At 51.1% G+C, this 26,485-nt stretch overlaps 1 protein-coding gene across 1 annotated transcript; it reads left to right on the forward strand.

The window, feature by feature from the left end:
* LOC147343368 (liprin-alpha-1-like) lies at positions 1–26,145 on the forward strand. The gene is made up of 13 exons (XM_086379657.1): positions 1–111; positions 1,361–1,477; positions 1,535–1,756; positions 3,594–3,653; positions 5,052–5,183; positions 8,984–9,063; positions 11,642–11,855; positions 14,454–14,677; positions 16,447–16,669; positions 21,529–21,609; positions 22,198–22,394; positions 23,226–23,398; positions 24,706–26,145. Exons 1-13 carry the CDS (start codon positions 1–3, stop codon positions 24,759–24,761), a joined length of 1,890 nt encoding a protein of 629 aa, XP_086235783.1. The 3' UTR covers positions 24,762–26,145.
* The last annotated feature ends 340 nt before the right edge of the window (positions 26,146–26,485 follow it).

Below are 26,485 nucleotides of genomic sequence, written 5' to 3' on the forward strand. Positions count from 1 at the left end.
ATGACAGCAGGCAAGCGGCAGGCGCAGTCCCCAGCCGGCATGAGGAGTGAGATGGAGGTGCTCAGGGCGCTGAAATGGCTCTTTGAACACCACAAGGCCCTGGACGAGAAGGTACCAGCCATCCGGCCGTCCTGGATTTGTACACTTGCTGCCTTGTTAGGCGGATGATGCACATATTTATGTAACTAGTTGACTTTTGAGCATCTTGAATTCTTGTATATACATTTTTTTTCTGTAAGAATTCAGAGTTTTATATGGTTAAAAAGCGTTGCCTGCATACATGCTCAGTCGTGTCCAAATCTTTGCAACCCTGTGGACTGTAGCCCACCATGCTCCTCTCTTCATGGGGCTTCCCAGTCATGAATACTGGAGTGGGTGGCCATCTTCTACTCCAGGGAATCTTCCTGACCCAGGGATCGAACCTGCCCTCATGCATTGGCAGGCAGATTCTTTACCACTGAGCCACCTGGGAAGCCCCCAGTTAAAAAGTATTAGTTGGCATGAATGTCTCAAGATTTATTATATTCTGTATATCAATTTGCAGTTAAAAACTGGGTAATAATTAATTTAGGAGAACATTTTGTTCTCTCAAACTTAGAATTTAAAGCTGTTAACAAGCAGATTCTCTTGACGTTAAGATCAATGAGAGACATTCAAGGTATTCTGTGACAGTATCCATGTATTAGGGTGAGTATACACTAAGAAGTGTACTAACGTATATACACACATCAACACACAGTGACTCGGCCCCTTTTATTTGAGTTGAGAGCGTGATTACGAGTAGCACTCGAAAGGTGTAGTTTGTTAGAAGAAGAATTAGGTGCCACACATAAAGAGGTAAGTTTGATCAGTCTTTGTGTAATTTCCGTGAAGGGTTTGTCATTTGAATCCTTTCATTTTAAAAAAGAATGAAGGCTGTAGTGGTGGGCATCAGATGTTATTTATCTTTCTGATTGAAGACCCGCCCACTAGGGTTATTTTAATGACTAGTAAACTAGACTTGTGGCTCAGAGTTGCAGGATCTCTTAAGTACCCCTTTGTCCAGTAGAAGACAAATTCTGACTCTAATCACCTGGTGGTATTCGGGATGGATAGCATCACCATGTATTTTCTTTTTATGTTGTGTTTTCAGTTTAGAGTTGAGTTTTCCAGGTGGAGTTTTGCTGTCTTTACTTATTTCTTAACTCTGATTCAATTTTTTTGGTTTTAGCAGATGATTCTTTCAGAGGAGAATAACCAGGAAAAGATACTAACGGACAGGGTGCTTGATGTACATCATGAGCGAGAAAACATGCCAAGCGCCAATGGAAAGGCAAGTCCTTGGTCTCGCTCTCTGTCTGGTTCTCGTCTTACCATCCAGTCTGTGCGGGGCTGTTGGGACCTCTCACCGATGCACCATGTAGGTCTGAGTGGCCACGAGGGTCCTGTGAGCTCCCAGAGCGCAGAAGGCAGTTTTGACCTCACAGATTGCCCGGAAGTACTGTGTTCCCTCCCTCCCAAAACCAGGCTGTGTAAGGCTTCCTTTCCCCCTTAGAGACCCTCCGATGGCTCTCTAAGCCACAAGGAAGACATGGTTAAGAAGATGGAGCTCCAGGAAATCATAGAGAGGCAGTTGCGGGAGCAGAGCCAGATGGAGGAGCGCCTGGCAGCCCTCTCTGCCCACGTGAAACATCTGGAGGAGGACCTGGACACGACCAGGAAGGACCTCCTCAAGTCCAAGAACATGAACAGAAAACTTGAGCAGGACATCCGCGAAGTGAGTGACTGCAGCTGTGTCTGTTGTCCTGAGGTGGAATGTGGGTTTCTTGTTCTCCCGGGGATCTCAGCCTTGGGATGGCTGCGTGAGTAAGAGCAGAGCACCAGAGAGACCACAACTGGCTGCCTCCCTACCTCTGCATCGAGGTCTCTGGGGTAGAAGAGGCCTGGTCCAGGCAGTCCGTTGGCAGTGGACCAATGTGAGGGCAGCCCTGACGCTGTGCCGCACCCTGGGTGTGGACTCCTCATTTCCACAAGTTCTAGGGGGCCCACTGTGTTCCTTTTTTAAAAATTCATTCATCCATTCATTCATTTATTGGCATATAGTTGCTTTACACTGCTGTGTCAATTTCTGCTGTACAGCAAAGTGAATCAGTCATCTATCTATCTATCTATCTATTTACGTGTCTGTCTCTCTTTTAGATTTCCTGCCCATTTGCTTCACCACAGAGCACTGAGCAGACTTCCCTGTGCTGTACACTAGGTCCTCACTCGTTGACTTTATGTGTAGTATCAGTGCTGTATATATGTCCACCCGAGTCTCCCGGTTCATCCCCGCCCCCCGCCCCCCGCAACTGCCTGTCGAATGTGTTCCTGATGATGCTGAAATTTGCTTCTGATTCACTCAGGCGAGTCTGGTGACACCTGTGGAGCCTGTTCTCTCGGAGAGATGGGAGCATGCTGTGTGGGCTCTGCTGAGGCAGCTTGCCTGGCCATCTTCTCGAGTTTTCTGAGGTTCCGCTCCTTGAAGGGATGTGTGACAGTGATACCGGCGGTCAGACAAGTCGAGTGGTGTTTGCTCACCCTCAGATCCTCAGGCCCGAGCTGTGTAACCATGTGGAATCGTGATGTCTCTGGCGGTCATGTCTGCGGGTGTCCTGATTTATGAGAAACTCCCTAGCGGTCACTGTGAAAACAGAGAGTGCTGGGGACTCAGGCCTCTTCCTGTGAGCCTCGCCTCTCCTCTGTGCACAGACAGACAGCACCCACCCGGCCCACCCCTCCCCCGTGAGACCGTCTCAGAGAGAACCCCTCCAACATGTGGTACAGCAGGTGTACTTGTTTAGTAGCTTGGTGTGAGTAATTCTGTGTGAGAACTCAAAACAGAAATATTTGCACAGGTTTGCATAAGCTATTCACACTACTCTTTGGCAACAGGAGATTAGGTGGCAGAGTTTAATACGTATAGAATTCTAGAAAACGCATTTTCAAGACCTTTCACTTTTAAAGTTAGGACTTTGCCCACATTGGTTACTTAGTGACCAGGGAGGGACCTGAAGTGGATTTTGAAGTGGCGGACAGGAGTTGCACCAGCAGCAAGTTCTGGTCCTGGTTTGAGCGTTTCATCCATGTGGTGTAACTCTGCTTTTGAAGAACTAGGCTTGAGAAGGCTGCTCCCAGTTGTGTACAATTTGACTTCTGTTTCCACTCGTTAATATTCTACTTTAATTCTGAGGAAATTGCATGAGACTTTTCCAACTTTCACTCGAGGAAACGAGCCTCAGAGCTCCCCGTTGGATCTGTTGAAGGTCCCTCCTTGTTCTGGGTCAAGCCCGCCTGTATGGTGTAGCAGACAGAGGTCCTGACTTCATGCCAGATACCTTCCCTCCTGGAATTCTTGCAATAACAGGGTAGTTTAGTATACTTTTCGTTTGCTGTTTGGGTTTATGATGTAGAAAAGAAGCTTGGTAAACCAAGTGGCTGGACAGAACGTTAAGACAGATGGGTGCCAATCGTGACCTTTGGGATAGGCGCATTTTTGCTCACGTCCGAGAAAACTGCCGTGTCTAGGACTTTTATTCTGAGGACGTTAACTTTATGTTTGATTTGAAACTTAGGACGACATCAGTAATAAACTTGAAAATGAAATTGCAAATAAGGATCCTAGGCATCGACAGGTAATGGCTTTTATGAACCGTGTCTGACTTTTATAGTAGTGAATTACTGAGGAAGGAAGGTAAAGATCTTTTCATGTGACTCCCGCATTGGAAATCAAGTCCCAGTGTAAAGTTCTTATGACCCTAAAATACTGTGTTCAAAAGTGTGGATGTACATCATGGTAAATCAGCTGTACTGGAAGGAAATACATTTTTAAAAAATTGCGGGTGACTGCAACTTACAGGTTTGAATTATTTGGGACTTGGTTTAACCATTTTGTGGAATTCCATTCCTGACTCTTTTGTTTTACTTGAAGGTGAATCTGTTGGCTTGTTAGAGTTGTTACCGAAAGAGTAGAGAGCAGCAGGGAACTTCACGGCAGCTGGCTGCCTGTTGGGAACTGGGGTCACTGTGACAAAAGGCAGGGTTAGAGCTCCGGTCTGATTAGGGTTTGTACTTCCTGTGGTGTGGTGAGCCTTACTCGCTCCTGTTCCCGAGTGGTCTCAGATAATCAGGACTTAACCAGGAAAACCAAATCTGGCTTCTCCAAAACAAAGTGAGTCAGTCTGGTGCGTGCCAAAGTGTATCATTGTCCCCACCCCAAAAATAAAATACTAGAAAGCCATTGAAAAGTATGATGGGGAATGCTAATTAAAAGCATCACGATATACAAAATAATGGCTGTAAAAGGCAGATCAGAAAATACTATGTACCATATGCTATTGTTTTCTGCGGGTTTTAAAGCATAGCATATTGTTTGTGTACGTACATAGAAGAATACGCACACAGAAAAAGTAAGAAAGCTGCTTAGAAACAAATGCTAACCTCTCAGGAACCTGAGCTTATAGATAGTTTAATTTTTTTCTTTTTTAAAAAAGAATCTGTCTAAATGTTCTACATTGAAAGTTTTTCAGAGTAAGAAGATCTGTTAAAAGAATAATCGTGCATTTACAAATACTAGCTGGCATTTCACCAGGCATGCTCTTATCAGGTCTGTATTTCAGAGGAGATGAAAGCCATATTTTGGCTTACACGCCCGTAGCCATCTGGGGTCGGTAGGGTTCCCTCTAAATGATGATTCTGGTGACGTTTTAAGAAGGGTCTGTAGTGAACCCTTCTTCCCTTAACTTGTCAATAAGAATGAATAAGATTCTACAGATCTTCTTTAATATAGAAGAACTTTTTTTTTTTTTTTAAGATGTCCTTGGGGAATGTTTAGGAAAAGCAAATACTCTGGCAGGAGGCATTCTGCTCACTGAGACCAAGCCCAGGAACACTGAGAGAAAATATACCCTGAGGGAGCTTCCGAAACAGAATGAATCCACTAGACATGTGCATTTAGGTTTTGTCTCAGCTTACTTAAAGCGACAGTGGCTACACCTCTCGGCCTGTGTTGATCCTCTGCTCTCCCTTTGTAGACAGAGGATAAGAACCGCCAGTTGCAGGAGCACCTGGAGCTGGTAGAGAAGCTGCAGCAGAGACTGCGGAGGGCAGAGACGCTGCCCGAGGTGGAGGCGGAGCAGGCGCAGAGGGTGGCCTCGCTCTCCAAGGTGCTGCTCTGGGTCCCTGGGGGGCGGGCACAGGGAGGGCCTGTTCCCCTGCTCTCCCACCGCGCCCCTGCCCGTGCTGCTCAGTCCACAGAGGAGCGCAGACATGGGGGTCGTGCTGCCCATCTGAGATGGGAGCGCTCCCTGAGTGTCAGGCACGCCCCACTTCTGCATCATCCCTACGTTAATTTCCCTCCAGTTTTGTCCCGAGTTCTGTGTGTCCCTAGGACGCTTCAGCTCCGAGTCACTGCTGCTCAGAGTTCAGTCAGCCACTCAAAGCCTAGCAGAATAGAGACCTAGAAAAATCCCATTCTCGTTTAAGAGATGGCCAAAATAGCTCTGTAATGAACACAGTTTTAAGTTGTTATCCATACACTTGTTAAAGAAGTCCCAGCAGGGCACGTGCAGACCCGAGGCCCCACTCCCCACTCGCCGTCCCCAGGAGCCCGCGGGTGAGAGGCCATGTCCTTCGGTTGTGGCGCTGCTGGGGGCACCGACCCCATTGCCAGCCAGCCAGCCCACCCTGTCCTTCTGATGGGAAAGGTGTTGCCCTGCGCTGCCGGTGGGCACTGGCTGAACATAGAGAGTCGGGCCGGGTCTGTGCTGACGCGGCTGTCGGAAGCCTTGCCAGGAGCTCAGTGATCACCTGAGGGGCCATCACGTCGCGGGAGGCCGCCGGTGTCCGGTGCTCACAGACCCTCCCAGAGCAGGGTCACTAACAGCCGCCAGGGGGCACCCTTCTGCCTGTGATCTTCCTCTCCAGGCTTGGTTTCTCCTCTCCCCTGGCATCTCTGCTGTCCATCCCCAGTCGGCCTTGTAGTCCGACCTTTTGTCTTCCGGAAGCTCTACCACTCAGGAGGCTAAACGGTTCGAACTTCCTTCCCAGCTTAGGAAGGTAGAACGTGTGCCTCGCGTTTGCCGCTGTCTGCTGCTCACGCGGGCTCGCCACAGGCAGTCTGAGGAGGGAGCGCAGCGGCCGTGGGTGTGGGGCCTGGGGCACGGGGAGCACGTCTCCTCTCACAAGCTGGTCACCAGCATCCTCCGTGAGCCATGTGTCACACACGAAGCCGCGCAGGCTGTGTGAGCAGGCATGCGGGAGTGCCCCTGGCGAACCCAGGGCCCGTGGTTCGCACAGAGCATGGCCCGCTTGCCGCCCCTGTGATCACAGCCCGCGTGCTGTCAGGACAGGGTTGTTGTGAGCGGAGCTGATGCTGTTCTTGGCCGACAGGCAGGAGAGAGAGACACAGCAGCATCGAGGATAGGCTGCGCCAGATGGAGGCCCAACTGGAGGCAAAGAACAAGGAGCTGCAGCGGGTGCCTGTGCTGACAGGGAGGCGGCGTCTGGGCAGGAGACGTGGCTTGGGCGGGGGCCAGCACTGCCTTTCTCTACCACTCCCGTCTCTGGCATCAAGTGTGTGCCTGTGTGGCCCCATCTGCTGATCCGGGCACCCACCTCCTTGGGAGCAGGGCCAGAGGTGGTCGCCCGTAGGCAGTGGGTAGGAGCCAGGGCTTCCCCACATTCAAAGAGGCTGCTTGTTGCTCTGACCAGCCAGTCCGGGGAGCTGCTTGGGATACAGGTGGACCTCCCAACTGCCCCTCAGACAAACCTAGGGGTGCCAGCCTGGGGCCCATGAAACTGAAGGCATGGCACCCAGGTGTGGAGCCTGCTTGCCTCGGACGTGGCGCTGGAGTCCCACATGCCAAACCGCTGGTCCAGACACGGTGTATGTGTAGGATGGCTGCCTCTAGACAGGAGAACCGCAGTTGCGCTGCAACAGAAGGCGCGTCAGGAAAGGGTGATGGTGGAGGCTCACATCACCGAGTCCTGAGAGAGGTTTCCTGGAAAGGTTGGCCACACGGCAATACAGACCATCCAGGAAATGGAGTGGGGATCCCGGGTCCAGCCTCACGTGTCAGTACTGTCCCCACCATACCTGTGTTTTTGGGCCTGGACTGCAGAGCCTCACAGGCGAACTTCCAGGGAGCAGTGGTTCTGACTCCCATCGTGAGACCCGCGGTGAGGCGCCCTCCCTGCTTAGGCAGAGAGCTCAATATCTCCCGATCAGGGGTGCACTTCTTACTTTCATAACTGCTGCTCAGAGGCTGTTGAGATCGGGATGCTGTTTATGACTAGACTAAGCCGATTCAAAGTCAACTTTTGTTTTGCTTTAAAAATCTTTGAATGCCTACGCCTTATTGTGGAAGCTGTGACAGGTTTTGTTTCCTTGGGCTCAAAAATCACTGCAGACGGTGACTGCAGCCATGAGATTAAAAAATGCTTGCTCCTTGGAAAGCTATGACAAACATAGACAGCATATTGAAAACTAAGAGACATCACTTTGCCAACAAACCATATACTCAAACCATATATGACAAACCATATACTCAAAACTATGGTTTTTCCGGTAGTAACATATGGGTGTGAGAGTTGGACCATAAAGAAGGCTGAGCACTGAAGAATTGATGCTTTTGAATTGTGTTGCTGGAGAAGACTCTGCTTTAACAGAAAATAAACTTTTTAAATGTATTACGATGGAGAATTGCAAACATGCACAAAAGTGGATGGAGTAGTATAATAAATACCCATGACCCGTCCCATCAATTATTCTCAGCAATTTCTCATACAGAGCCAATCTCAAATAGATCATTCTTTTGTCTTCTCTCCATTTTTTTTAATACAGTAGGTCCTAAAACAGCTTTTTAAACCTTGAAATTGATGCTCATCTTATAAAACACAGACTTGGCAACTTTGTTATCGCATTTAAAAGTTGCTTGAGGTAATTATTTCCAGTTTTTTAATATGAATTTTCATCTTGGAAAAGACCCTGATGCTGGGAAAGATTGAAGTCAGGAAGAGAGTGGATGACAGAGGATGAGATGGTTGGATGGCATCACCAACTCAGTGGACATGAGTTTGAGCAGATGCTTAGCAGAAGTCGAGTTCCATTTTCCTTATGGCTAATCCACTGCTATAACACGTATAGCACTTCTGGTTTTGAACACTGAATGTGTTTGCATTATAGATGGATTTAGAGTGTGTGGCTGTTGTGTGTGGTTCAGAATTCTGAGTAGTCCTTTCAGGGATCACCCAAAAGCTCAGACAAAGCGTGAGCCATTCACGTGGACTGTGCTGTGCGTCAGAAAGATAATACGAGCCACCTACACAATCTAAAATTTCCTAAAAACCAACGGGCTACTCGACGTCCTTCTTTCACCACGAGTCTTGAAATCCTCTGTGTGATTTCCCCATCGGGCTTTGCACCAGCCTGTCTCACGTGCTCAGGGGCTGCACGAGGCGAGTGACTGCCGTGGCCGACAGCACAGAGCTTCCAGGTTGAGTTGAGTGACTCACAAACTTGGCCCGTTTGACTTGTTTTACCCCATGAGCAAGTGAAGTGGGCTGTAGAGGAATGAATGTGAGGAATGCAGGTGAGCTCCATGGAGACAGTTTAAAGCAGTGAGAGGAGGGAGGGCAATAGAGTGAGTCGTGTCCCCCTGACCCGAAACCCCCGCCTGAAGTCTAGCTTCTCTCTACAGACTTCATCGTTGTTAATGGCTTGCCATGTTTCCTCCAGAGAAACCTTTTCTACACCTGAGATGGAACTTCCTCCTCATTATGGTTTATAAGGGTTAATATTGTTCTGAGTGTTTCTATTTGCTAGGGACTCTTAGAGAACATTTTCTCAGAATTACAATGTTGGGAGTTGATACCTACTGATGTAACCTGTTCTGCACATTTTGGTGCAAGTCACTTTACATCCAGAAAGCAAGCGGTGCAGGCTGTGTCATTTGCTGTTTCGTAGGACCAGCTGATTCTAAACCTGGAAACCCTGAGAGCCGAAGTGGACCAGACGAGACTGCGAGGGGCTCCCTTCCACCACAGGTAGGCTGCTCCCCCAGGCAGCTCCCCTCAGCGCTGTCGAGTGTGACAAGGGCCTGTCTGGTGTGTGGACAGTATGACTGGGTGTTGCTCATGGTCGCACCTCAAGGAGCCTGTAGCTTCGTGGCCAGCGAAAGGGAAGAGACAAGCATCGTTACTTAGGGTCAAACTTGGTACCACGGAGTGGTCGTCACAGGATTGACAACACTCAAAACCACAGGCAGAGGTTTGGAAGTAGGGGGCCGACCAGTTGGTATTTGGGCGTATTCATCTGAGGGGCCTGACAGACTGTGACACTGACGTTTCTGAAGAGTCGCAGAAGGTTAATGACCTGTAGTCTTTTGACTGCGGTGGGAGGAATCACCTGGCTTGTGAATGAGGAGAGCAGATTACTGAGCATCCTGATTTTTTCTTCCTCGTTGTTATAGGGGCGGTAATTCTTATTAAGTATTTAAATGTTTCTTTGGCTTCTTCACGGAAAATGGTCACAAGTGAGAGAGAAACTTTAGCAAAGGTTATTAAGTGCTTACTGGTGACATTCATTCATCTGTAGGAAATGGACTACTGCTTGAATGCTGACTTAGGAGACAGTTTGGAGCCCATACGCATATTTCTGTGTTTGTGTGCTTAGGGGATCCTCGCAGTCCAGAGCCCCCACCCAGCCTTCTTCTAGAGAAAAGGAGATGTCATTTGAGACAAAGGCAGAGCCAGAAACTGGTCCTGTGTCTGAAACCATGGTGGGTGGAGTTCAAGGAGAGCACGTGCCCTGCAGAACAGGAGGGGACGTGGCCGGACTTGGTGGCAGAGCTCCTCCAGGGTGAGGGGCTGGGGCTGTCAGAGGTGGGGAACCCCTGCTCCCGGGGTGGACGAGGTGAGTGTGAGGAGGACTGCGTAGACAGTGGAGGAAGAGGAGGTGGACACGGCCTCCTCCTCTTGGGGGTTTTTGGGTAACGAGGAGGGACCTGGTGCCAGGAACCGAGGCCCGACACAATTGGGGGCTTCCAATGGAGAAGCCTGGGACCTGGTCACCAGTCCCGTGTGTGTCAGTGAGAGTGAGAGACGAGAAGAGGAAGCAGCCGCGGGGCAGGAGGAGCCGCTGTGCTCTGAAGACAGTGGGCCACAGTGGCTGGTGCGAGGGAGGCGTGTCTCCAGGAGGCAGCTCTGGAGGGGTCACAGCAGTGACTTAGCAGCACAGGTGGGGCCTCAGAGTGGGGCTTGTGGGCAGTGTGGGCTGGGTGGGGGGCACTGTGCTGCCTCAGGAGGGAGGGAGTGGGGACTGAAAACTGGCTCACAGGCAGGGCAGGCACGGCGTATTTGGTGGGACCTCCCAGAGGAATTGGTCACCTTGTCTCTGAGACCTTCTCCCGGAGGAAAGAGCTTCGGGTGAGGAGGGGGAGAGAGATGGAGGCTGCACCCCGCGAGGGGACTGGGAGGTGATGGTTGGGGATTGACCCAACCCGGAGGCCTCTGTGGCCCTCAGAGGACCCTCGAGGGTCCCCAGTCCACAGCGGGACTGTGTCGTACCCCCCACTCAGTTCCCAAGTGTGCTCTAGCCCCAGGCACTTGGGTGGAAGTGGAGCAGAGAAGGGAAAAGTTCTGTCAGGAGGGAGGGGAGATGGGAGGGAAGACAGGTGTGGCTCCGGGAGATTCCAGATTTCCATCTCCTGTGCAGCACAGTGTTCGCAAAACCGTCGAGCAGAGCAGCCTGTGACCCCGAGCAGGCTGAGCTGGTGGTTGGCCCTGGCCACTCTGCAGACATATGGGGTGTCCTGTCCTCGGAGGAAGGCCCTGTCTCCTGGGTTTAGGGACTTCTGCACATGAAGGCACCACCCTCGTCCCAGAGACAAGACTGAGCAGAGCCCGGGCGGTCCTGCGGTACAGGGGGCTCACAGTCAAGGCGGGGCTGCCCTGCCTCCCAGCAGGCCCCTGCTGAGTGAGCTCCTGGCACCTGCAGGCCCAGGCCTTAGTGCTCAGGGCCTGAGCATCTGTGCTGGGCCTTGTTCAGCCCAGACTCTGGTGACACGCTCACCTCTGCTTTAATGGTAGACACCAGTGGTGCTCAGCTCCGAGCTGTGGGTCCAAGGCTTTTCTGCTGCGGGTTGTCTGAGGCGCCTTTAAAAACACTGAGAGCGGTGCAGACAGTGTTCCAGGCAGACCGGTGATTGTGATCCACAAACTTCCCGTGAGAGAGGGAGGTCAGAGCAGGCGTGGGCCAAAGGGGAGGTGGGGTGCCAAGGGGAAAGCAGAGCAGGTGCACACCCTGCCCTGGGACCTGAGAGCGGGCTCCAGGGGGACCCTGGACGCCCCAACCCCAGACAGCCGATCCTGTCCTAGTCAGCTCCACACCCTCGCGTCAGCACTGCCTTCCCCACATACGGGAGTTTTCCAGCTGCTGGGGATGAGCCCTGAGTGTCTGCAGAGCAGCGGGCGGCCTGTTGCTATTGGAGCCAGGAGGGCAGTGCCCTCCCGGGGGCCCTTTTGCTGTGAAATTGCCGATCTTCCAAATGGACAGGCTTTGGCTCGTCTGACAGAGTGAGCTCTCTTTTCTTCTAACAGCACTCTTCTTCCCCGTGTGTTTCAGCCGACCCCACTTGGGCAGCGCCCCGGACCTCAGGTTCCCTGTGGCGGACCGGCCGGCAGACTCCTTGGGCAATGGGGCGGTGCTGTGGTGCCCCCAGAAAGGCCGGCTGGCAGCGCTGCACGATGAGCCATCCGAGGCAAGGACCCCGCCACCCCCTTCCCATCCCTGGTGGGCACCTTGTGAGGCACCTGCCCCCTCACACTGTGGTCCTGAGGTGGGTTTGGAACAAAGCGCTGATAGATTGCTTTACGTCTCCCCATTTTCCTTTTTCTGGCTAAGAGTTTACTTTGAAGGCATGCTTTTTTTCCTTAACCAATTTTGATTATTTGTGGCCTACTGTGAGGCCCAGCATGGTACTAATTAGCACAGTTTTGAAATCGTCCTACGAGTAAATGGATACACATATCCATCAGCTTATAGTGAGAATTCTCATTGGGAGTTTAAGTGCCTTTATCTTTTCGCCTCATTCATGCCATGTATTTGTTCATACATGTCTGTGTTTTGAGCTTCCACATTCAGTGAGCAGTTAGTTTGGGCCAGACATGGTCAGAAGTAGGACTCCAGCAGTGAATTAAAAACCGTGTGTGTCCTTTATCCACTGCTACGTAACGAATCATTGCAAAGCTTAGTGACTTCCCAGGGAGCAGCTCACAGTCCCCAGTGCCTGTGCATTGTAGCAGGCGGGCCTGGTTCAGGGCCTCCTGAGGGCAAGGGAAGGCCCCCCAGGGCTGGATGGCAGGCTTTCAGACTCACCTGGCTGCTGGGGACAGGCCGAGGTCCCTGCCGTGTGGCTTTCCCATGGCCTGGCGCTCCTCGGAACACCCTCTGAGAGTGAGAGTGCGGGGTTTAGCCCGGGGCCTTTCACGCCCTGGTCTCAAGGCCGCACACCTTCACTTCTGTTTGCGAGAGTGAGCTGCGAAGTCCTGCCTCGCTCAGGGGCTGAGCAGGAGTTGCTCCTTCTGCTTCTTGAAGGGAGGAGGATGGAAGAATTTGTGGACCCCTTTTTAAACCTGCGCAGCCTGTTGAACAGTAATGAGCAGGGAAAGGAGACCAGAGTGCCTGAGTTGTCCAAGGAGGAGGGGATGATCGTGTGTAAACAGGGTGGCCAGTGAGGTGACACCAGGAGGGTGATCTTGAACCAGAGACCCAGAGGCAGGAAGAGAAGTAGCCACTCGGAGATAGAAAAAGGGTCATGTCAACCAGCGGGGACAAGGGAGAGAGTAGGCCACATCAGGGAGGAGCCTGGGCTCAGGCCTGAGCAGCTCGAGGCCAGAGCCTGTTTCCTGAGGTGAGGAGGGCTGCCGGGGCGGGGAGCTAAGAGCCAGGCCTCAGCCCTGTTGAGGTGGACGAGCCCATTGGGTGTCCCGGGGACGTGTCAGGAGAACAGCTGAGTGTTCCGGCCTGCATCCGGGAGAGACCTCATTCAGGTCAGGGTGGTCTTCGGGTCGTGGGCATACAGATGGCATTTAAAGGCACGAGCACAGTAAAGTCACCAGGCGGGTGCCGGTGGAGAGAGATGGGGTGCAAGGGTAGGGCTGTGGGGCATCCTGCATTCCAAGGTTGAGAAGGGGCGCAAGGGACTGAGGAATAACCGCAGGGAGGGCAGGGCCTAGAGCCCAGGGAGAGACATGCTGGGGGCTGGGGTGGCGTGGGGGAGGGCAAGGAAAGGAAGGGGCTTGGTAACACGGGTTCCTCGAGCCCCCGGGGAATTGCCCTGCAGGGCGGGGCTCACCGCCTGCTGGCAGAGAAGTGGAGACCTGGCGGGGAGGGGGACCATAGAGGCCACTCCCAAGGAGCTTTCAGAGACCCGCAGTGGGTGCTGCAGGGAGCCCTGGAGGAGGAATCTGCTGGTTCCCCTTGTGCGATTGGAAGGCAAGAGAAGGGAGAGGACATGCCGACCGGGCTGATGGGGTGAACCCATAGGCAGCTGGTTCGCTGGAGCAGAGGAGGAATGATGGCAGGCGGTCCCGGAGCCAGCGAATGGGGTAGCCCAGCCCTGGGGCGGGGTTGTGATGAAGACAGGAGGCTAGGGCACTGGACACAGGGGCAGGGAGCCAGCAAGCCAGCACCTCGAGGCTGCCCCTCAGTTCCTTTGAGGTCCTGTCTGGGAAAGAAGGCAGGACCTGGGTGACAGTGTGGCAGGGGGGACGTTTTCCGAGAGAAGGGTGTGAGGTGTGAGAGCGGGAGGGCGGCACGGGGCCCCGCTGGCACTATCCCATGTGTCTCTGATGACAGAGCCACCCTTGCAGTGCGAGGAGCCATCCCCCAGAACAGCCCGAGGGCCTGTGTCCCGAGAGGAGAGCCACGGAGGGGCTGGCCCTCCCGTCTCCTGGCTGCCCCTGCTTGCGCCTCTCTGTGGGTGTTCAGACCAGCCTGGGAAACGGAAGACTGGGAGCCTGCGAGGACGGCACACTCTGGTGAACTGGTACCAGTGATGACCGCTGATAGGGACCCAGCGGCTGCCGAGCTGAAGGGTTCTTTTTTCTTATTTTCCTCCAGCCTGGCTGATGGAGGCATGGATGTATTTTTGTAATTTTCAGTTTCTGTCTCTGACTCCATCAGCCCACCCTTGTGAATAACCTCAAAGGATTGCCTGCTGTCCACGCTGAGACCTGAGTGTCACCAGGCCATCTAGGAACTGGATTCTCCCCCTGCCTGTTTCTTGAGTCCTGTTCGCTTAAGAGATGGCAGTGTCTCATGAGCATGGCCCCTTTATCCAGAGTCAGGGCTTCCATGTAAAATTGGGTTCAGTTTCTGATAGACTTGAGCTGCCCTGAATGTCGCTGATGAGACGTGGTCCTGTCGTGCCCAGGTGCAGACCCCAAAGGAGCAGGACTGGGAGCGCACGCAGCAAGCCAGCATGCTGGCCGACGTGGCCCAGGCGTTTGAGAGTGACGAGGGCGTGTCTGACGACAAGGGCGACAGGGTCGCCCTCTTCAGCTTGGCCACTCAGCTGTCGCCCGGCAGGCAGGCTGATGCCAAGACTCTGACCGTGATGATGCAGGAGCAGCTGGACGTCATCAATGAAGAGATCCGGTGGGTGATCCTTAACTCAGCACCAGAAACTCGGTTTCTCTGAGGAGCTGTCTTCTCCTAGGGACGTCTGAGTGTTCCATAGTAAGAAACCTGACCTCAGGTCTGCTTCAAGAATTTTCAGTTTTGAGATGGCCCTTGATTACAGAGCTCGGTCAGCCAGGGCATTCTGTCCGTGGTGTGGTGTCAGCACTCTGTGGGGGCAGGGGGGGGCGTTGTGGGGTGTCCCCCCTAAGCTCTGAGCCCCAAGGTGAGTGAGGTACCGAGGCAGTGTCCCCTGCAGCCCGTGGACCCTCCTGTGTCCCTCAGAGCCCCCCATGTTCTAGTGAAAAGCCACCTGGTGAAAGCTGGGGTTTTGGGGTTGGCAAATTTCCACTCAGATCTGCATTTTCCTTTTTAACTTAATGCAGTGTGAAGATTGGCTTGTTGTAAGACAGTGGTCCAAGGACGTGTGTTTGAGTTTTTCTCATCTCATCAGTATATTTAAGAAGTTTTCTTTAGACACCGTCTTGGCAGTTATAACAATTTTCAAAGCAGGATACAATCCAAAGGCCTGCCTCGTGGTGAGCAGGGGACCTTGGGTCTGGGTGCAGCCAGGTGGCTGGGGGCCCCGAGGCCTGCCTGGTGCCACATCCGCACAGCTATGCCCGTGTCCCAAGTCCATGTTCAGAGTGGCCGCAGGCCGGTGACCCTGCACAGGACCAGGCAGAGCTGCTGCTCAGACTGTTCTCATCACGTCAGCCCAGGCCGAGGTGCCCGTTCCTGTCGGCCGAGCGGGATGCTCCAGGGGAAAGACGGGGTGAACGGGACAACCAGCAATCGCAGGTGGTGTCGCCTGCCCATTTGACGCCAAGACAGACAGCTTTGTGGCCGTGTTTGAGCACAGACGAGCTCAGAAAGATGGTCTTTCCGCATCCCTGCAGGAAGTATGGAACGGTTATATATTAATATTTTTATTTTTACAGCAAGTTGTCGGGTAAAAGTGATTTTTCCTTATGCGACAAGTTGACTTGATGTAAATGGTCAATTATCAACAGTGAAAAACTTTCAAGATGTATGAGTAGAAGTGAAGCTGGAGAGTTTACTTCCTGTAAGAATCTTGTATTTTAATTTGAAAGTCATTTTATTTGCATAATCATGTATTTAAACTGCTATATAAAAGCATCCACCACACATTAGGGGAGAAGAGCAGAAACTGTGAATTCTAGGTTAATGCAGCACATTGACATGAATCCAGGAACTCACACAAAGCTGGTGGAGAACCTCATCAAGTGTCGCGTTTGTATATATACAACCTTTAAAAAAAAAAAAAAAGATCAACTCAGCACTTCATCTGGTCTGGAGACTTGTGTTTAGAAACTGCAGCTTGTTTGTGAATTGCTGTTTTGATTATACAGAGTTCCTGATTCCCAGTGGAAAAGACTTGAGGCACTGACGTGCATCTCTGCCCTGAGAGCAGGGGAGGTAAGGGTTGTCAACTTGAGGTATCTCTTCACAGGAAAGAGAGTGGCCACCAGGGCCCCTTCAGAATGTTAGAGTAAATAAGTGAAATCAAGCGTGAATGATCAGGGCCAGTTTGTAAGACTCAACGCTAAGTTATTCTAAGTTTGAGAATATTCAAAAGAGGAAACGTAGAACCTTTTGGCTGAGATGTTCATTGAGCAACTGTTTCTGGAATTTGCTAATCATGACACAGAATGCCAGCCCAAATTTATTGTCCAGATAGGTTCCTCTGCTGACAAAGGCAGGTGACGTATTTTATTCTATTTTAGGTTGATCGAAGAAGAGAAGGAGAACACGGAGCAGCGGGCCGAGGAGACTGAGAGCAGGGAGGGCAGGGGGAGCTTAGGCAGCCTCCGTCGTTTTAAATCAGTGAGCTCCCTCAACCTGCTTCCCACGTCCTCGCATGCTGGCTCCTGCCCGTCCCTGCCCAAGCCCAGAACGAGGCGGCACAGCCTGGCGCAGGAGGGAGACCAGCTGGGCATCATGACTCTGGTATGTGTCTGCCTCCTCCCTGCCGCATCCCTCCCCCAGCACGCTGTTTTTTGTTTGTTTTTTGTTTTTTCTCTTTATACCCAGAAGAAAATCAGGTACATTTGCTACGCTCAGAGGTCTAAAAGTTTTAAAACCGCCTAGTCTTTAATCATTCCACAATGGCACAGTGACAAATTAGTCTTGATATTTGGACCACCAACTTAGCATGTCATCATGAACTCAGCCAGAGCCTGCCTCTATAACGTTGGGCCTGGCCTGTGCTGGGCACAGCAGCTGCAGGGAAGTTTCTGTTCTCAGGGAGTAGACAGCTTCCTGAAAGTAGCCATAGGCAGCTCTCATGGCACGGGAAAGCCGTACAGCACATTCTCCATTGGGGATGCCTGGCTGCAGGGTGCAGGGCATGCGGTGGGAACAAAACCAAGAATCTATGGGCCTGGCCATGCGCTCAGTCCAGCTCTGCGTGTGAAACCAGGTTAAAAGCCCAGGGCCCCAGGGCCGCAGGGAAGACGTCGGGCTGCCTCAGTTTTCTGAGTCTAAAACTGGGATGACGACCTAGGGCTTTTGGTGACAGAGTGTGCGGCTCTAAAGCACATGTTCCAGCTTTCTTGTGTGTTTAGCTTAGGTGTTGTGAGTGTATTGCTGTTTACCCCATGAAATCACGTGTACAACATTCTGCTTTGTAACTGGACTTGTATTGTCTCTTTTTTCTGTTACCACCCATTTCATGTTAGCTGCATTGTTAGTCAGCTTATAATTAAATTAACCGTGAATCATTTTAGCGGCCTGTAAAGTGGTAACTAGTCCATTTTGTGGTCTTTTGACACTGTTTTTATAATTGGCATCATTGGCTAATTAGTTGATATTTAAAATTCTTTGATGATTTCTCTGTGGTTTCATGCTTGATTTCTTTCCAAATATTTGGAAAAGAACAGTTCTGTATGTTTTCCTTGCTGTTGGAGTTCTCTGACAGTGTGTCTGCTTTCATCATTGGTTTTGATTCCCTCTCTCATCCTGTTGTCTGCTTAGTCATCATGAATCCAGATCCCCCCCAGCCCCCGAGGCTGTAGTTTACCCATCCATCTCCCGTACCCTGTCCCCTCATTTACTCTGGTCATAGCCGTTCTGTGGTCCACAGCTTGTGTCCCCTTAGTCGGGTTTGTGCTTTGTCTTCATGTGTCATTAAATGGTGTTTTTCCCCCATAGCAGTAAGTTGAATTGGTGTATCACTGTGCAGTTACAGGAGAAGGCAGTGGCAACCCACTCCAGTACTCTTGCCTGGAAAATCCCATGGACAGAGGAACCTGGTAGGCTGCAGTCCATGGGGTCGCACAGAGTCGGACACGACTGAAGGGACTTAGCAGCAGCAGCACGCAGTTATAAGCATAATATATGTAGATGGATCCTAAACTACATATCATGTGTAATTCATAAATGAGATTGTGCTTACATGAAGAAATGATCCTCTTAAGTGTAGAATTAATGGACTTTTAGATATGCAGATGACATCACCCTTAAGGCAGAAAGTGAGAGGAACTAGAAAGCCTCTTGATGAAAGTGAAAGAGGAGAGTGAAAAAGTTGGCTTAAAGCTCACCATTCAGAAAACTAAGATCATGGTATCTGGTCCCATCACTTCATAGGAAATAGATGGGGAAACAGTGTCAGACTTTATTTTTTTGGGCTCCAAAATCACTGTAGATGGTGACTGCAGCCATGAAATAAAAGGCGCTTACTCCTTGGAAGCAAAGTTATGACCAACATAGATAGCGTATTCAAAAGCAGAGACATTACTTTGCCAACAAACGTCCATCTAGTCAAGGCTGTGGTTTTTCCAGTTGTCATGTATGGATATGAAAGTTGGACTGTGAAGAAAGCTGAGCATCAAAGAATTGATGCTTTTGAGCTGTGGTGTTGGAGAAGACTCTTGAGAGTGAGTCCCTTGGACTGCAAGGAGGTCCAACCAGTCCATTCTAAAGGAGATCGGTCCTGGGTGTTCATTGGAAAGACTGATGCTAAAGCTGAAACTCCAGCACTTTGGCCACCTCAAGTGAAGAGTTGACGCATTGGAAAAGACTCTCATTCTGGGAGGAATTGGGGGAAGGAGGAGAAGGGGAGGACAGAGGATGAGATGGCTGGATGGCATCACCAACTCAATGGACATGAGTTTGGGTGAACTCCAAGAGTTGGTGATGGACAGGGGGTCCTGGCATGCTGCGATTCATGGGGTCACAAAGAGTCAGACACGACTGAGCAACTGAACTGAACTGACACAATATCCTGTCTGTGTTGGTGCTTGTATTTAAGACTGTAAATCTCATCAGCTTTTGCACAGTTAATGTCTCTATTAGACACGTTAAAAAAGTATCTTCTATGGTTAATAAAATGTAAAGACTGCACCTGCTATTATGCTAGCTTTCATTCTTACATATTTTCACAGGGAACTTGCTTTAATGAATTTATTGTGAGAAGTTTTAAATCAAATTCTGTGTCAGGATTTTACATTAATGTCCAAAAGGTGGTTATATTTGTTCAGTGTTAAAATAGATATTATGGTAACTTCCTCATCAGTTAAATTACTAATTTAAAATATAACATGTTTTTGATTAAGAGAAACTAACTTATAGAGAAATTTGGCTGAGAATAGACACGTGTGAAGGCCCTTTGTTGTACAGAATGCTATGCTTTAATAAATCATGATGTTGTAATAGAATGGTATCTTCTTGAGTAATAATTTATAGTGTTTCTCTAGTAAATCTTGAATAGCTTATTTAACTTCTGTGGTCAAAAAAAATGTTCTGCTTCCAGTCACATGTTCTCTAAATCTTCATGTCACTGACATGTTTGCCATCATTTTTGCTTTACTGTATTTGCCTCTACGGATTCTTGAAATTTTAGCTTCAAAGTCGCAATGAATCTGGTTTCTCTTCATTTCTTTGCATGCATCTATCAGCCTAGTGATTTAAGGAAGCAGCGTCGAAAGGTAAACTGTTTACTAATTTAGCAGGCCTTTGTTTCTCTGTGAAGTATTGAAGAGTCCTTATCGTGTAACGTGAATGATCACTGTGTGGTTATGTCCTGGTGAATAATTGATGTTTTAATGGAAGTGATGAAACTCACCCAGCACTTAAAATGTGCTGATGGTTCTGTTGGAAATAGGTCATTCGTTGGGACAGTTGTAACAGTGTGCCTTTCTCCCACTTGTTTGCCTTCTGATCATCTCATGCTTGTTTATAATAGACATAGTATTATTTATTACTTTTAAAAATTTCTGTACTTATGTTTTTGGCCATGCTGCACAGCTTATGGGATCTTAGTTCCCCAAGCAGGGATCAGACCAGTGTCCCGGCAGTGAAAGTGCCAAGTCTTAACCTCTGGACCACCATGGAATTTCCGCTTAGTGTTTTCATGTAAGAAATGACTGAATCAGAGCCATAGATGTTAGATTTGTGGGAAGCCAATTTAATGATGGTGGGTAGCAGTGTGCAGGAGACTCTGTGTGCCAGGCACGTGCTTTCCGAGTCTGTCATCTCAGCCCCAGGTGAGATCCAGATTGCTGCTATCCCCATTCAGCAGACATAGACACTGAGGCTTAGCGAGGCCGGGCACCCTGCCCAGGCTCTCACACCCAGCAGCATGGTGCAGACTAGTCTGATCAGAGCCTGGACACTTAAACGTGGTGCCATCCAGCCACCTTTCCTCCAGAGGCTCTCGTGTCCATCACGGCATCCCTGATGGAGGGAGCATCAGGAGGGAGCTCTCTGCCTCTCCCCTCGGGTCACTTGGATGAGCCCCTGTTGTTGGAGTCCAGTGCCCCAAGGGCTGGCCTTCCTTGTCCCTCTCCTGCTCCCAGCCCGCTGACCGAGCACTCCTGGGCCTTCCCGCAGGACTGGGGTGGCTGTGCTCCAGTTCAGGCAGCTCAGTGCACGGGAGCCCTTCTGCTGAGCACAGCAGAGCAGCGCTGTCCCCCTGGGGTTGGTGACCTGGGTGTGCTGCTCGCCTGCTCTGTGGCCTGCTTTGCCCTCCTGTTCAGCGAGGACACGGCACTGCCCTTCCTAGCCACATGTGGCACCAGTGGGGCAGCTCCCATCCTGGGGGAGGGCAGCCAGGCGCAGACCCAGAGGCCTTCCTCAGGAGGAGGCCTGGGGAAAGGTGCTGGCCTGGGCCCTGACTCTGAGGCAGGTGTTTGTCTCCACTGAGTCCATAGTCAACCCAGGTGTGTCACTTCCCTGCTCTGTTTATTGCTGTTTTCTGATTTTTATAAATGCTTCTTTTAACTTGAATTTGAGATTGATCCCTGTTCAGTTCCATGTGGATAATTTCTAGCCTTTGTAGCCTTCTGTTGTCTGAGGGTTCTTGTTAGAGCTCAGGGGAGGGAGCGCAGTTTATCCAGCTGCTCTTAAATGAGTTCAGGTATATTTTGCACTAAGTTACTTTGTTGTCACCAAGCTCCTGTGGGGCTGCACAGGATCAGTATTCTTTACAGAATCCCACCAAAAAGGCACAGGTTAGTTGGTCAAAACAACGCACTCATTGTTTGTAACAATACATGCCATGCATGTTTCCTAAAACCTCCCCTGGTTTAACCACACACCGAAATGTATCAGTGAGACCTGTTTGGACCCTGCAGGGTTAATCTGTTCCCACACTGTCTTTCCTTTCCTCACACCCAGGACCAGCGGAAACGCTGGGAGTCCAAGAGAGATCATCATCTTCTTCTTCTTCTTCTTCTTTTTTTTTAATTAGTTTATTTTTTAACTGAAAGATAATTGCTTTACAGAATTTTCTTTTCTGTCAAACCTCAGCATGAATCAGCCATAGGTACCCATATATCTCCTCCCTTTTGAACCTCCCACCACTCTAGGGTGATACAAGATCATCTCTTAGTGAAGACCTGGGGGTGCCTTATGGAAACCACTGTGAGCAAATGACACTCGAACTGCATGTAAGTACTTCAGTGGGTAGTCCCCAGTCTGTATGTTACCGAGACATACGATCCAGGCACATGGTGTTTGCGTGGAGGGGTTAGGTACCTTTTCTGTGTTTCTCTTGTTGTCATGGGTTCCAGTAACCTGCATCATCACTACAAATGATCTTGGATCGTGGCACAAGCTGTGTCTTTTTCTCCTTCAAACAGAAAGGTCTGGACGGCTTTGCTGAGAGGTTTTGTACTCTAGCTGTGGTGCTTCTGAGCAGTATCTGGCGATGAGCACAGTCCTTTCATCAGGGCAGTTCATGCCTTGCAGGATTCACAGTGCCAGCATCGCTCTGCTGTCCTGCCCTGCAGGGCCATCTGGTCGCTGGATTCCAGGGAGGGCCGAGGCCGGCTGCGGGGAGGCTCCCGTCTGGGGTCTCTGCACTCAGTCAGATGCTCTCACTGCCCCATAGCCCCGCTTTTTTTGAACAAGACAGTCCTTTAAGATGGCATTAAGCTATAACAAGGGTTTTTTTGTACTTGGGGGAAAGCATAGCTAATAGATCTTCAAATAAGTTTCTGGTTATAATGTAAAGCCTGTGTGATTGCCTTTTTCAGAACAGTCTATTGTTAGCCAATTTGACACTTACCTCACTCCCTCAGCTGCCAGCTATACGGGAAGAGGTAGGAGATGACAAGACTGCCATCAAATGTGAAACCTCGACCCTCGCCTGGCCACGGTCCCTTCAGCTGGGCCGCCTGCGCATGGGGGCGCTGCGCACAGCCACCCATGAGGACCTCGGGGACGCCCACAAGTAAGTGACCTGTGTGTGCATCGTCAGTTTCAGGAGCCCTGCACCTCTTGTCTTGAAAGAGTTGTAAGGATGATTTTAAAGGAATACCACTGAGTTCGGTGCCTGTGTTTAGTGGTGAACTTCAGGTGCTGGGGAAGAAGAGCTCAGTGACCTCAGTGATTTTAGAAAACGTCCATCTCTACAGATTGACTCCTGTGGGAGCTTTCTTCCTGCTCTTGGTAGAGGGCACGTTCCTGACGGTGACGGCCCCGTGCCTCTCGGGTTCACTCTTGAGGGTCCCTCCCTTTTCTGCAGGGGTCTCCTCTCAGGAGACCCTGTCCCCTCCTGTGACTGACACTGTCCTCATTCAGACCACCACTTGCTGAGCTCCCGTCCTGAGCCAGGCAGCACTCGATGGGGGGCATGTGTGGTCACCTGACCAGCAGCCCTGCACGGTGACCGTCGCTCTCCTGCCATGGCCGGGGACAGTTACCCTGTGGGAGGTGGGGGGAACTACCCAGAGCAGGGGAGCTCGTCTTCTCCTGGAGCGTCGTCACCTGCCGAGCAGCGACCCTAAGGGAGGGTCAGAGCGCCCTCTGCACCAGCTGGCCTGGAGTCAAGCCCTCCTCTCGGGAGAGCTCGAGGCAGAGAATCTCAGCTTCCCGGTGCGGTTGTCTGACACCGGGGGCCTGCATTGCTCGTGTGGAGTGTGGTTGGTGAAGGAGACTCCAACTGTCAGCTGCGAGGTTGAGGCGCGGGTGTTGCTGGGTGCCTGTTTCTATCAGTAGCTCTTGTGGAGGGGTGTGTGTTTGCACAAGGGTGCCAGTTAAAGGTCGTTTTCTCTCCCCGAAGCTCCACAGGCTCTCAGGACAGCCCCGGGAATAACCCCAGCAGCAGCACCAGCAGCCAGGGCTCGCTGCACAAAGCCCCAAAGAAGAAGGGCATCAAGTCCTCCATCAGCCGCTTGTTTCGCAAGAAGGAAAAGGGCCGGCCTGAACACCCCAGCAAGGAGGCGTTAGGACCAGGTGGGTGCTTCACCGTTCAGAGGGAGGAGGGCCTGCAGGCATCTCCCTTCTGTGTCTCCCCTGTCGTCCCCATGAGGCTCCTGTCAATCACGCTGGGGGTCCTCCTGGGAGCAGGAGTGGAGGAGGCGTCTGTCTTCTCAATGGGTCTGAGATGATCGGCTGAGTTAATGAGTGGATGGTTGGATGGATGGATGAATTAAGAGTGGATGGATGGATTGATTAGTGAGTGGTGGATGGATGAACAGATGGCTCGCTGGATGGGTGGATGAACGGAGCATGGAATGAATAAAGCAGATGATTGTACTCCAGTGCTAGAAACATATTCTACGAAATTGAGTAGGAGCTGGGCGATGATTGTTTCATCCTAACAGTGACATGTGTTTGGAAACGGCCTAAGTGCTCCTCAGAGAGGGGTGAGGTACAATCTGTGGACACCCCACAAGGAACAGCCCGCCCTCCTTCCTGCCACCTTCCCCATCCCCAGGAGCTCATCAGGGGTTCTGCTCATGCCCCCCACCCCACCCCACAGCCACACAGGTCCTCCTGGGGTCCCCTCATCACACAGGGTTATCATCAGGCCCCCATATCACTCAGCTTCCTCTCCTTGAGGACAGCGTATGTTCCTGCCTCTTCAGCCACAAATGTGTTGAGTCTCGTTTGTGCTGGGTGTGGGATTTACAGGGGTAAGTAAAGCAGATGTGGTCTGGAGCACAGTTTAGTGACAAGAGAGAAAAAGGAGCAGATTATTAAATGCTATCCCTATTAGTAGTAAATACAATGCTGAGATGGATGGTGCATTGATTATGTACCAGATGCCGTGTGTGCCCCTTACCAAGCAGGTGCTGCCCCCTCCCGATTTACAGAGGAGGACACAGTGACAGTCACGTGGTTAGGGAGCGGTTAGGGCAGGTTCACACCCACCCAGTGGGACCAGACACTTTGCCGAGCCCCAGCCACCTCTCTCGTGGATGAAACAGGAATGAGATGGCTCTATGGCATGATGATTCAATGGACATGAGTTGGAGCAAACTCCAGGAGATAGTGAAGGACAGGAAAGCCTGGAGTGCTGCAATCCAAGGAGTGACAAGAGTCGGACACAACTGAGCGACTGAACTAAAACCTGAGTGTGTGCTAACCTGTTTCAGTCGTGTCTGACTCTGCGACCCCAGGAACTGTAGCCCACTAGCTCCTCTGTCCATGGGATTCTTCAGGCAAGAAGACTGGAGTGGGTTGCCATGCTCTCTTCCAGGGCATCTTCTCAACCCAGGGATTGAACCCACATCTCTCATTATCTCTTGCATTGGCAGGCAGGATCTTTACCCCTAGCGCCACCTGGAAAGCCCCAGTGAATGCTGACAACTAGAAATGCAGAAAATGAGGGCTGCTCCTAAGTTAAACTGGAAGAGCAGCAAGCACAGGTTGTAAAGAGGAAAACACACGATGAGCGACAACAGCGCCAACAGAAACAAGGGATGCGTTCACCCACAGAAAGAAAGAGTCTGTGCCATTCGGAAGAGGAGCCCTCCAGCCCTTGGAGGGACAGTTGGAACCAGAATGAAAACCGAGGACATGGTCAGCAGTGCCCACCACACGGCCTGGGTGGCGTGGTGTCACTCACCAGGCTTCCTGTATCCCCAGAGCTGCTGGCAGTAACATCTCTGAGTGCCAGGCCGGGCAGCGTCCCCCAGTGAGCTAAGGCATCACTGCTCTCCTTCCAGTGCTGCTCCGGGGCCCTCTGTAGGTGGCCACCCTCATCCCCTACCCTGCCATGTGCTGGGGCCCGGCTGTCCCCCTGGAATCCTTTCAGCCCTTGAGCTTGGGTGTTCCCAGCCCTCTGCCACACCGGACTGGGACACAACTCAGGACTTGGGCTTGAGATATCAAGGAGACCGTGAATCTGGAAGGACACCACCCTGGGGCCTGTGAGAGAGCAGGAGAGCAAAGCCCCTACGGGGAGGAAGCAGAGCTGGGGGAACGTGCCCACAGCCTCCACTGCCTCCTGCACAAGTGCCTTTTCTTTGTCTCTCCTTGACCTGAAACAAAGCCCAGCTGCTGCTGCTCCGCAGGTGATTCCTAAAGATGCACCTCCTGCCAGAGCTATTGTCCTGCTGCTCTGGGGCTGCCTGAGTGTGCTCAGGAGTATCAGACAAATAGGGCTGCCACACCTCATACTGGAGGTGGGGGGCCTGATACTGGGGAAGGGTCGGAGGTGGGGGGAGGGTTTGAGCGTCGGGGAGGGCCTGATGCTGGCCTAGGGCCGTGATGCTGGACTGGGGTCTGATGCTGGACTAGGGTCTGATGCTGGGGGAGGACCTGATGCTGGACTAGGGTGCATCATTTGGATCCCCGTCAAGGTTGCCCTCGGACACCACACGCTGTGACCGATGGCGAGCCTCGACACCTGCACTTTGTTCCCACCCTCGGCCCGCTGCCCACACCTCAGCAGCAGAGGGGCCTTGTCCCCGCAGATGCTGAAGTGATGGAGCCTCTTGTCTCCGGAGCCAAGGGCATGAACACACCGTCGGTCGTCCTCTAGGGACACCTATGCTTCCGCCTTCTGGCCTTTCCATTGCATCCGTCCATTTCTCTTAACAGAATGTCCGTGTGATGACACGGGCTCCCATTACCAGCTCTGGTCTGTTCTCAGTGAGAGTACAGCTTACCCTCGGCACTCTTTATTGGCCCTGGGAAATTTTGCTTCAGTACTTTATTGAAAGAAAGCAATAAATAATACTATGATAAAAATAGTTCAAAAGTAGACTGTACATACTTTGTCACATATTCAGGAAGTTCACAAAAGATTAATAGGAAAATAGAATGATAACAATGAATTGTACCAGTAAATTAAAGGCGGAACCCACATGTAAAGAAACATGCTGTCTCTGTCTACCAAGATACCAGCTGCATAATAAATACCACACTGTGACCTGAACGCATCTCTTGCTGGCTTTTTTAATGTGCCGCTGAAAAAGTAAAAATTACATTTGCTACTTATACAATCCAGAATGGCTATGTCATCACAATCTAAAAATGTACGCCTAGGTCCATTCTTTAAACATGTTTACAATCATGTAAAAAGATGATTTC

This window comes from Bos grunniens, chromosome 27 (assembly GCF_055505025.1).
Source record: "Bos grunniens cultivar Pamir isolate PY7600 chromosome 27, Bosgru_T2T1.0, whole genome shotgun sequence".
NCBI classification, from domain to species: domain Eukaryota; kingdom Metazoa; phylum Chordata; class Mammalia; order Artiodactyla; family Bovidae; genus Bos; species Bos grunniens.

Excerpts from the sequence above, each read along its gene's own strand:
- LOC147343368 (XM_086379657.1), top strand. The coding sequence starts at position 1 with ATGACAGCAGGCAAGCGGCAGGCGCAGTCCCCAGCCGGCATGAGGAGT. Across the intron at positions 9,064-11,641 it reads GGGGCTCCCTTCCACCACAG|CCGACCCCACTTGGGCAGCG; the intron begins GTAGGCTGCTCC and ends CGTGTGTTTCAG. Across the intron at positions 22,395-23,225 it reads GACCTCGGGGACGCCCACAA|CTCCACAGGCTCTCAGGACA; the intron begins GTAAGTGACCTG and ends CTCTCCCCGAAG.